A 12,466-nucleotide genomic window follows, 5' to 3' on the forward strand; every position below is an offset into this window, starting at 1 on the left:
ATCTGGTGGACTCACTAAACACAAATGCTTCATTTGTAAATCATTTCTGAGTGTTGGGGTGTGCCCCTGGCTATCCATAAATTTAAAAAACAAGAAAATGGTGCCGTCTGGTTTGCTTTAATATAAGGAATTTGAAATGATTTATACTTTTACTTTTGATACTTAAGTATATTTAAAACCAAATACTTGTAGGTTTTAACTCAAGTAGTATTTGTGAGAGAAAATTACGTATTTACCTGATTTATTTAATATTAATGGTTAACAATTACTGACACTAGTAGTGTCAGCTACATATAGTACTCTGCATTTGTATAAAGGTTAGGTTACTCCGTCCAGCACTCAAGGGTGCGGGTTCGACCAGCCTTATTATTGCAATAATTAATCAATATTAAATAAAGATGATTGTTTGAAGAAATGACAAAGTCTCTCTCAGCACTGAATATCCACAACATATTTTACTGGGTGACATTCACTTTTACTTGAGTCATTTTCTAATAAGGTATATTTACTTTTACTCAAGTATGACAATTGGATACTTTTTCTACCACTGGCACCATAAATCCAGAACATGCTGCATGTGAGTGAAGAGAACTTGCCTCTGTGTTTGTTATGTGTCTCTGGAATAAGAACCCCCAATTGAAGCCCAAAGGGCTATCTACTAGTGATGCGCAGGTCAGCTGTTAGTTCACCCGCACCCGCTCGCAATTATTAATAATCCATCCGCAACTGCCCAGCTATATGTGGTAAAAGGGGTGCAACTCAATATTAGGAAGGTGTTCCTAATGTTTGTCATCTATATCAGTCCACATATTTTTGTTAACCAAATTCGACACTCTCATACAACATACAACGAGTAAAACCTCTCGCTTTGCCTCTTCCTCTCTGTCTATATTAGATAAATGCAGCTTGTCTTCTGTCATTACTTGTTGCCCTAAAATTCTAAATAAACTCTTGCTCACCAGAATAATGTTATGAATCGATAGAATTAATGCTTTAATCTAGTTGACATCAGTAAAGTTATTTTTCATCTCTCATGCAGCAAATACATTTAGGGACTGGGGAGAAAATGAAATAACTCCAAATGACATCAGTTTGACCGGTTTTAAGGAAATTAAAACCGGTTTAAACGACTCAACATGTTTCTGATAATATTTCAGGTCGGCTTGGATGCATATTTGATGTGGTTGAAATACTGTCAGCTTTTATGATGCTGATAAAGATAGCACCTTTACAGATGTCCCTAACCGTGCATTTATTCTCACAAGATGCAAAAAAAAGAACAAATACTTGTTCCGAGTCCAAATTTACCTTTTGTCATATTACTGCAAGAAATGCTTAATTCTGCAGGAGTTAACTTTATATTAGGCTATGTGAGCAGTTATAGACCTAGAGTCAGTGTCCAGATTTCAGGCTACTATTCCATTTAACCCCTCTGAACAGTAGCAACAGTAGCCTACAGTTCCCTTGACATGCCATTTTGAAGTCGCTATCTTGTGACTGACAAATTTGAATGGCACCTCACACTCATCACATATAACGTAGCCTCTGCACTAATATCATCTTCTTTTACCATTTCACCAAATATTTAGCAAACATTAGGCTACTGTTCTGGGCTTCCCTTATATTTATTTTCAACCCTCTCATCTTTTCTCTGATTGAATTAAACTCCGACATTGTCGTTTTTGCATCAGTGGATCAACGTTAACTTTTTCTGCCCAAGCTCACAAAAGCATTTAGCTGTTGTTGTGTATTTGGCGAGCGTAGCCTACCTACAGTTAGAGCCTAAAGTTTAGATTTAGGCTACACACTAATACGAGATAAAAAATAATGAAAGAAAAGCCTCAATGTAGCCTATAGATATGAATTGCGCAAGAATGATACATTTACGGAATGTTAATGCATTGTTTTCTCTTTATTCAACCAGCCAGCCACCCGCCCTTCATCCACACAATATATCATGACCCTAAACCCGCCTGACCTGTGGATATAATTGCGGGGACTGCAGGTTATGAGTCAACCCACGCATCACTGCTATCTACAGTACAACTGCACTCGTACTGCTACACAACAAGAGTGTTGAGCCAGGAACCGAAAGGTTGCTGGATCGAGTCCCCAAGCTGACAAGGTAAAAATCTGTCATTCTGCCCCTGTTCCCCGGGCGCCAAAGACGTGGATGTCGATTAAGGCAGACCCCTGCACCTCTCTGATTCAGAGGGGTTGGGTTAAATGCGGAAGACACATTTCAGTTGAAGGCATTAAGTTGTACAACTGACTAGGTATCCCCCTTTCCCTCTATGGTTAGTCTAAACATAGGAATGAGGTGTATCTGAAGATTCATGGCAATATTCCTTTGAAAAATTCTCTATAAATACTTCATGCAGAGCACTCAGTTGATCTTTGCCTGGGGGCTCAAGAGGAGACTGAGAGAATATCACTTTGTACTGTGCTGCTTCCTTTCTAAGGCAACCTGCCATATTTAAACCTATATCCTGATTGGAAATGTGCTTATGCTTTTTTTCTACTGGAACAAAGGTTTTTGATTGTATCTAAGCTTCTAAATATATTTAAATATGTTATCTATTGCGAGAAAGTTAACATGATTTCATGTTTCAATGTCATTTTTTGTAACATGCCTACTGTACATAACTTCTTGTTATTGGCTATTTCACTGTGTGATATGGCTGACAACAATACAACAGCTGCAGATGGTAGTAGCAGCTCCTCTCTGCAACAGGTTATTGACAGGATCGTAATAGTCCAGCTGATGAATGCAATCTTCATTTACATCATCTGCCTGCTCATCTTTACCTTCTTCAAAAAGGAAACCTTTCGTTCAAACACACGTTCCATTTTCTTTACTCACACACTGCTGTCTAACTGTCTGTACCTGTCACGACACCTACGGAAGGTGGCGCCCCTCCTCGCCCGGGCGGCGCTCGGCGGTCGTCGTCGCCGGCCTACTAGCTGCCATTGATTTATGTTTCACGTTCTGTTAGTTAGGCCTAGGTTAGTTGCGCACCTGTTTTGTGTTAGTTGTAGTGGGGAAGGGTATTTAGGCTAGCTAGTTAGGTTTGTTGTTTGTGCGGGATTGTTCGTTTGTCAGGGTGTGTTTTGTTATGAGGTTCTGTGTTTTGCCTTTTGGAGTTACGTTGTTCGTTTTGGGCTGCGTCCCTGGTTACGTTCTTTTAAGGGTGGTGCGTTTCTTTCTGCACACCTTGCACTCCATACTTTTTGCATATTTTCCGTGTGGATATTTTATTAAATTCATTCACGGAATCATTCTGTCTCCTGCGCCTGACTCCACCTCTCCTGAATCCACAAGCCACCCGTTGTGACAGTACCTAATCATGACTAATAACTTGCCCCTCCTGACTTACTTTAGAGTCACCATTCCAGCTGCTGTGTGTGTTGTCTTCTATTTGTTGCTGAGTGAGTTGACCTTTGCCACCTCGTTTACACTGACAGCCATTGAGCCTGGAGTGCTATGTGGCCATCTGCATGCCTCTGCGCCACGGAGAGCTCTGTACGCAGAGCCATTCACTGCATCTTCTTAATCCACAGTATCAGCACCATGCAGCCCATCATAATTGTCTCCATCTTCTTTGCCTCAGTCCCTCTGGGCTTTACGTGTAGTATAAGCTGTGTTCAGCAGATATGTTTATTTCACACAACTGGCAGAGATACCTTAGATCAGTTATAGGTCAGTTCTACTTTCTGGTCATGTCCATCACCATTGTGTTCACCTATGTTAGAATAATTGCAGTGGCCAAAGATGCATCATCAGATAGTAAGAAATCTTCCTCTAAAGGTCATTAAACGGTGATTCTCCACGCTATCCAGTTGTTCCTGTGTCTTATCCAGCTGTGGTGCCTGTTCATGGAGGCTCCCATCCTGTCAATTCATTTGAAATTGTACAATAATATGAGATTCTTTGATTACATTGTTTTTATTCTGGCCCCGCGATGTCTGAGTCCACTTGTCTATGGCATAAGAGATGAAAAGTTTTTTTCCTTGCACTGTATTTTTTGGGTTGAATAAGAACATTTCCCCAATACTTGTTTATATCTGAATTGCTGGTCATATGAAAACATAACACTTGCTTAACAGGCAAGGCCATTGGTATTGCTATTATTTATCACATGATTTTGTGGTATTGAATTGTCCTCTGGTTTTCAAAGACCTCAGAAAATTATATATTGTGTTAATCTTAAGGTATACTGTATTTGAATGAACAGCTGTGTTACGTTTGCTTAAATCTGTTTAGGTTAATTATATGCATTGCAAAGTGTCTTCTAATTTAAAAAAAATGAAAAATGTCTTAAACAACATTAACCATGTGTGTAATTTCAAAAATTACTTGATTGAGAGAAATAAAACTTGACTTCCTCCTCCCAAGCAAAGTTGCAACAAAAAATGTTTTTCTGTGAATGTGTTAGATTAACTGTATCAATAACATAAATCTTGACTGCTCTGTGCCAGTAGATACATCTAAACAGACCTGTGAAAACCTGCAGTGACGAGCTATAGACCGACTTGAAAGATTACAGTAACAAAGTATGAGCTGATTCTCAACTCTGCTGATTCTCAAATTCACTCAGCAATTATTGTGACAAACTCTTGGGGAGCTATAGACCGACTCACTGGGCCGTCTTCCCAATTATCATCAAACTACATTAGTTCCTGAGAACAGCAAGAAACATAACAGCACGTTGGAATAGCCTATACATTTAAAGCATATTGAGAATGACTATAGTACATTTTATAGAATAATAGCTATAGTTAGCACTTTTCTCATTAACCAAAAATCACACTTTAAGAATAACGGAGGCCACTGTGTTCTTGGGGACCTTCAATGCTGCAGAAATGTTTTGCTACCCTTACCTAGATCTGTGCCTCGACACAATCCTGTCTCAGAGCTCTACGAACAATTCCTTCGACCTCATGGCTTGGTCTTTGCTCTGCCATGCACTGTCGACTGTGGGACCTTATATAGACAGGTGTGTGCCTTTCCATATCATGTCCAATCAATTGAATTTACCACAGGTGGACTCCAAACAAGTTGTAGAAACTTCTCAAGGTTGATCAATGGAAACAGGAGGCACATGAGCTCAGTTTCGGGTCTTATAGCAAAGGGTCTGAATACTTATGTAAATAAGGTATTTCAGTTTTTTATTACAGGGTCTGAATACTTATGTAAATAAGGTATTTCAGTTTTTTATACATTTGCAAAAAAAAATCGAACCAGTTTTCACTTTGTTTCTTGCTGTCCCCCCACCAGTGATCAGGCCTACCACAGAACTGTCATCAGCAAACTTGATGATCGTGTTGAAGTAGTGCGTACAGGAGAGGACCAAGCACACACCCCTGTGGGGCCCCTGTGTTGAGGGTCAGTGTTGCAGAGGTGATGTTGCCTACCCTCATCACATGGGGTCAGCCCGTCAGAAAGTCCAGGATCCAGTTGCAGAGGGAGATGTTCAGTCCCAGGGTCCCAAGCTTGGTGACGAGCATGGCGGAGACTATTGTGTTGAACGCTGAGCTGTAGTCAATGAACAGCATTCTCTCATAGGTATTCCTCTTATCTAGGTGGATGAGGGCAGTGTAGAGTGCAATTGAGATTGTGTCGTCTATGTATCTGTTGGGGTGGTATGCAAATTGGAGTGGGTCTAGGGCAGGGATGGGCAACTAGTCCTCGGGAGCCATAGGGGTGTCACACTTTTTCCCCATCCCTAGCAAACAGCTGATTCATTTAATTGCATTCTGAACTGAAGATCATGATTAGTTGACTTTTGGAGTCAGATGTATTATTCATAGAGGCTGCTGTCTTGCAGATTCATTCGAGATTATTTATTGATGTAAGGTACTTTGATTACATAGACATCACGGGACCAGAATAAAAGCCACTTGTCTATGGCCTAAGGGATGAAAATAGTTTTTTTTACATTGAGATATGTACTTTGTGAGTTGAATAAGAGAATTTCCCAAAATGTGTTGATATTTAAATTGCTGATTACAGAGAAATAACTTTAAATTGCATCATGCACTCACAAATAGTGGCTTTACTGTTTCAGATTTAGATATATAAAACATGATTTTCTACAGCATGTAACAGGGTGTTGGTATTATTTATCATTATCATGTGATCTTGTGGTATTGAAATGCACTTTTCTTTGCCAAGACCTTAGACAATTATGTACTGTGTTAATGTCTTGGTAAATTTGCACAACTCTGTTACATGTGCTTGTGTATGTGTTTAGGCCTAGAGCATCAATAATTATGTGCATTGTCTTCTAATTTCAGAAACAAAATTTCATAACATAAACCACATATGTAATTTCAAAGATCGAAATTGATCAGGAGAATAATAAAGCACCCCAGGTCCTCCAAAGAAACCTAGCAAGGAAATCAATTATTTACTGTAGTGGCATCTGATAAAGTGCACTTGATTTGATCTTTAGGCCAGTAACCCCAACTGGCCTCTACAGTGGAAGGGGTTACACTAACATGTCTTTATTAACCTGCTTCCCGGTAAGTGGCCCAATGCGGCACAACTGTGTAATAAGTGAAGAGTATCACACAAACACGAACCAGTGGTGTAACTGTTGGAATGTTTTCATGTCTATTGTACTACAATGTTACGAAGCATATCATTTCCTCATTCTTTAATCAATTGAGGTGTGTTCATTTTTGATATTGATACTTTTTTATTGATTAACAAGGCAGGCCCAACATTTTTCAGATGTGGTTCTTCACCAAAAAGCATATGTGAATTTTTGTAATATTCACATTTTTCCCTGATGTGATTATACATATATATTTGACATGTTTATTTTTCTCCATGTCCAGCTACATCTGGTATCCCATCCAGGGACTGACCAGAACTGATCCTGCTTAGCTTCAGAGGAAAACCAGCAGTGGGACGGATGCAGGTTGTTATGTGGCTGGAATGAATGTGCCAAGACCTGCAACTGGAAAAAAGACAGCAAAAGCAAAGGCCAGGGTAACATAACCAAAGATAGGGAAAATTGCAGGAAAGAGGGGCACGTTTTATTTAATTGCGTAAAAAAAAATCACGGACGTCATTAAAAAACGATTTCCTTGCAATATTTAGCTTTGCTACCGGGTTTATATTTTGTTTTAGATTTCATTATTTTTGTTAGCAATATTAAGAATGTTATTCTTGACTTCTGAAGTTGTGCTTTATATTAATGGCACAAAAGTAACTCACTCACAAAAGTAACTCACTCACATAAGCATTGCACCAGAAAATAACACTATTACTCCATTTAAAGCTGTTTAAAGCGGCAACCCTTAATTTAAACATGAACAAAGTGTTTCCCTACAACAGTTTCAGTAAAAAGCTGAGGGATGGGGCTGGAGAAATGCAACCACATTCAAATCCATAGACTACAATATGGATGCAAGGACTGATCATCTATGATTAAAACATTTTTGTTTTACAATGTTTTTAGGCTATACAGTGGTTGTCTACATTTACTTTGGCGTAAAACAAGCTTATATTTTGGGTTTTGATGGGGTACGACAGTTAAACTAAGCTCATGAGGCTTTTATACTTTATACTCTTAAAGAATCAATGGGTACATATCATTAATTTATGCTTACAAAAATGGATGTAGCAATTCCACATGTGAAAGTGAGATTTTCACACGTGAAAATGTTCCACATGTGAAACAGCAATTCACATGTGAGGTGAAAATATGTTATTATCCTCACGTGAAAATGTGGTGTTAACAGGTGGACTCAATGTATTACATGTGAAAATATGGTTTTTGTGTGAAATTTAAGATCAACATGTGAAAACAGCTACATGTGAAACTGCAAATTTGTCATGTATTTTTTTGTAAGGGTTGCACACGTGTATGTCAATACTGGAACTTATGTTGATCATGGCTGCTGTGTGCCTGTAGATGCACCTACAGTAGATCATTAGTAATTCAAGCACACACCTGATGTTACGGCCGTCGTAGAGAGGGGACCAAAGCACAGCGTGGTAAGTGTTCATTATAAATGTATTAAACAATGAAACACTAGAACAAAGAAACAAAACGAAAGCCAACAGTTCTGTCAGGTCACTGAATAACAAACCAGAAAATAACTACCCACAAAACACAGGTGGGAAAAGGCTGCCTAAGTATGGTTCCCAATCAGAGACAACGATAGACAGCTGCCTCTGATTGGAAACCATACCTGGCCAAAACATAGAAATAGAAATACATAGAATGCCCACCCCATATCACACCCTGACCTAACTAAACAGAGAAAAATGGCTCTCTCAGGTCAGGGCGTGACACCTGAGTAGTACACACTACATCTACTTTGTCATGGCACTGTCAGGAACTACACTTGCCACAGATTAACAGGGAGATCAACCGATTCTAAATCCTGTTGGTTCACACAGCTATCATGTGTCAATCAAGCAATACTGTGTGTAAAATTATCATAAGACAGTTGAAGGTGAGCTGCCTTTAAAACACAGTAAATACCATAAAATGATTTTAATTAACATCATATTACAGTCCATCTTAGATTTTGTTTTTGTATTCCAGACAACATGACAACATTTTCTCTGACAAAGCAGTGTTTATCCCTCATGAAACTTGATATATGACTGTTTACAACTACCGGAAAAAGGTGTTACCATAGCTCTTGTTTATCAACACAATAGTTGCTAGATGACTTAACTTCAACCCAAATCCCTGGAGAACTCGGGCCAGTGTGGATTTTTACAATAAAGGTTTGGCACTCAGTGCTGTTGTCCTAGCTAGGAACAGGAGGAGGAGACTGGGAAAGGGTTGTGTTCGACATCAATGAACCTTTTAGAGACAAACATATTGATACCATAATAGGTTATAGTTATTTTACAATAGTTATTGCTAAGTAATTGTTATTAAAGGATTACAGTAAAACTACCTTCTCACGTTTATTTCAGATTCTGCTGACGTTCTTTAAGGTCTAGTCAAAAGATTTCTGTCTTATGATGGTCAATGTTGGTACTGACAAATTACTATATGGCTTTTTTTAATGTTTGTGTTGACAACTTTCCTGATATGGTTACATTGTGATTGACATTGCTTTACATTTTTATCCTCTTTCTAAACAGGAAATACAATGCCGAATACAAGCCAGGGCAGTGAGGGCAGTCTTGTTCTTCCGACTGTACAATACCAAAGACCTCTGAATGACAAAGTGGTGATAGTCCAAGTGTTTATTGGCATCTTCCTCTGCATCAACTCCCTCATGATCGTGACCTTCTTTAAAAAAGAGGCCTTCTTCACCAACACACGATACATATTCTTTGCTCACACACTGGTTTGTGACAGTATGTTTCTGGCTCTGACTGATGTATTGCTGCTGATGAGCTACTCCCAGGTACCAATGCCAGGCGGGCTATGTATATTTCTGGTTGTGATCTTAGAAAACCTGACCGTTGCCACACCGCTGACACTGACAGCCATGAGCCTGGAGCGCTATATAGCAATCTGCATGCCCCTGCACCACAGTGAACTCTCCACCCCGGTGAGGGCCATGCGCTGCATCCTACTCATCCAGGCTCTCAGCTCTGTTGAATGGATCATTGTGATCTCCATCCTCTTCTCGGCTGTACCTCTGAGCTTCTACACCTCTCCTCTAGTCTGCAGTTTTGAGCAGATGATTGTGTTGTCCTGGCAGGGCCACCTCAGCTCGGCTCTGTGTCAGTTCAACTTCCTGGTCATGTCCGTAGTCATAGCTTTCACCTATGTGAAGATCATGGTGGCTGCCCGAGCTGCCTCATCACACAGTAAGAAGTCCACCAATAATGGCCTGAGGACAGTTATTCTCCATGGCTTCCAGTTACTCCTTTGTTTGATTCAGTTCTGGTGTCCTATGATAGAATCGGCTATAATGAAGATCAATTTTAATGTGTTTATTCAGGTTAGGTATATTGACTATATTATTTTTATTCTTGCCCCTCGATGTCTGAGTCCACTTGTGTATGGATTAAGGGATAAGGATTTTGTGGTGGTTATGAAATATTATGGCCTGTTTGGATATTCTAAAAAGGTATTTATATTTAATATGGACAAGTCTAATGATGTAAAGGGAAAAAAACTCCCATGCACACCTGTAAGGTAAAGGCGGGCCATGTGTAATACTGAATTTGGTTTATTGAGTCAATTTTCTGTAATCTGTAAATGAGAGGATGTAAATGAGAGGATCAAAAGGTATCATATATTTCAGGTGTTTATGACCCAGTTTTGTTATGGTTATCTTATGTTATTTTAGGGGTGTCAAAAATTTACGGCCTACAGATTGATTTCACACGTGTAAAATCAAAGTAACTTTCTGTTAATTTAGTTTTTTTTCACAGATTTCTGGCCGTCCTAATCTCTGCAGTAACAGAAATGGTATTTGACACCCCTATTTGACTCCCCTTCGCTGAGTGACAGTTAGACATTTCTATTAAACTTCAGTAATTTCTGTACTACATTTGTCAATGTTCTTTGATTCTATAAAAATAAACTGTAAAAGGTCAATAAAATGAATAATGTTTCAAACCATATCTGTTTTTTCTGAAGTTGATGTTAGTGGCCATTTTTTCATGATAGAGACCCAGGGAGAAGACACAGTTTGAACTTGGCCCCAGCTCTCTTCATTACTGATGCGTGACTTCTGTCAAGAGCAGACCAAGCCCTGGTGTGCTGGTCTCAACAGAGTCATCTTGTTTGCCAAACAAAAGAAAACATAAGGTTGCACAATTAGGCTCGACTCCGTTAATAATCAACCAGTCTGTTAATTACTAATCAGGGAACAGGGGACACACTCTCTCTCTAACTGTACTCTGGAGATATCCAGCTGGCAACACAGTAAACACACCTCCCTGTTCATCAAATGCAGTCCATGCAAGTCCCCTCACAAACAACCCCATCCCTATGTTTCCTTTACGGTTTCATCATTCTCTCTGAAAAGAATAACAAACGCTGGTAGACGGACATCCCTTTTACTCTAGGCCCTGGTCTGCATGCATTTCACCTAAGGTTGATAGAACACGTTTAAAAATAGAACAAGGTTGTAGACATATAGTTGATTATTAGAAATACTGACATCACAGTACTGAGGACAATAAACACATTTGAAGAAATATTTATTCAAATTCATAAATAACAGGCCTCCTGTTCAGCTTTAAACACCCACACCAGTAGAAATCCACTTTTCGAGATGAAAGAAGATGGACCGAGCTTACCCATGATGTTGCACATCGATTTTAGTCATCGTTTTAGTCAAAGTATGATACAGTTGAAGTCGGAAGTTTACATACACCTTAGCCAAATACATTTAAACTCAGTTTTTAAGAATCCCTGACATTTAATCCTAGTAAAAATGCCCTGTTTTAGGTCAGTTAGGATCACCACTTTATTTTAAGAATGTGAAATGTCAGAATAATAGTAGAGAGAATGATTTATTTCAGCTTTTATTTCTTTCATCACATTCCCAATGGGTCAGAAGTTTACATACACTCAATTAGTATTTGGTAGCATTGCCTTTAAATTGTTAAACTTGGGTCAAACGTTTCAGGTAGACTTCCCCAAGCTTCCCAAAATAAGTTGGGTTAATTTTGGCCCATTCCTCTTGACAGAGCTGGTGTAACTGAGTCAGGTTTGTAGGCCTCCTTGCTCGCACACAATTTTTCATGTCTGCCAAATAAATTCTATAGGATTGAGGTCAGGGCTTTGTGATGGCCATTCCAATACCTTGACTTTGTTGTCCTTAAGCCATTTTGCCACAACATTGGAAGTATGCTTGGGGTCATTGTCCATTTGGAAGACCCATTTGTGACCAAGCTTTAACTTCCTGACTGGTGTCTTGAGATGTTGCTTCAATATATCCACATAGTTTTCCTCCTCATGATGCCATCTATTTTGTGAAGTGCACCAGTCCCTCCTGCAGCAAAGCACCGCCACAACATGATGCTGCCACCCCCGTGCTTTACGGTTGGGATGTGTTCTTCAGCTTGAAATCCTCCCTCTTTTTCCTCCAAACATAATGATGGTCATTATGGTCAAACAGTTCTATTTTTGTTTCATCAGACCAGAGGACATTTCTCCAAAAAGTATCATCTCGGTCCCCATGTGCAGTTGCAAACCGTACTCTGGCTTTTTTATGGCGGTTTTTGAGCAGTGGCTTCTTCCTTGCTGAGCGGCCTTTCAGGTTATGTTGATATAGGACTCTTTTTACTGTGGATATAGATACTTTTGTACCTGTTTCCTCCAGCATCTTCACAAGGTCCTTTGCTGTTGTTCTGGGATTGAGTTGCACTATTCGCACCAAAGAGCGTTCATCTCTAGGAGACAGAACGCATCTTCTTCCTGAGCGGTATGACGGCTGCATGGTCCAATGGTGTTTATACTTGCGTACTTGTCACGGCTGTCGAAAGGAGCAGACCAAAGTGCAGCGTGGTTGTAGTTCCACA

At 39.5% G+C, this 12,466-nt stretch overlaps 1 protein-coding gene and 1 pseudogene across 1 annotated transcript; both read left to right on the plus strand.

Moving 5' to 3' along the window:
- Positions 1-2,677: 2,677 nt before the first annotated feature.
- LOC115162830 (odorant receptor 131-2-like) lies at positions 2,678-4,100 on the plus strand (annotated as a pseudogene).
- Positions 4,101-9,126: 5,026 nt separating this feature from the next.
- On the plus strand, positions 9,127-10,303 carry LOC115162831 (odorant receptor 131-2-like). The gene has a single exon (XM_029714249.1). The coding sequence runs from the start codon at positions 9,127-9,129 to the stop codon at positions 10,129-10,131; it is 1,005 nt and encodes a 334-aa protein (XP_029570109.1). The 3' UTR covers positions 10,132-10,303.
- The last annotated feature ends 2,163 nt before the right edge of the window (positions 10,304-12,466 follow it).

This window comes from Salmo trutta, chromosome 26 (genome assembly GCF_901001165.1).
Source record: "Salmo trutta chromosome 26, fSalTru1.1, whole genome shotgun sequence".
In the NCBI taxonomy this organism is placed as follows: domain Eukaryota; kingdom Metazoa; phylum Chordata; class Actinopteri; order Salmoniformes; family Salmonidae; genus Salmo; species Salmo trutta.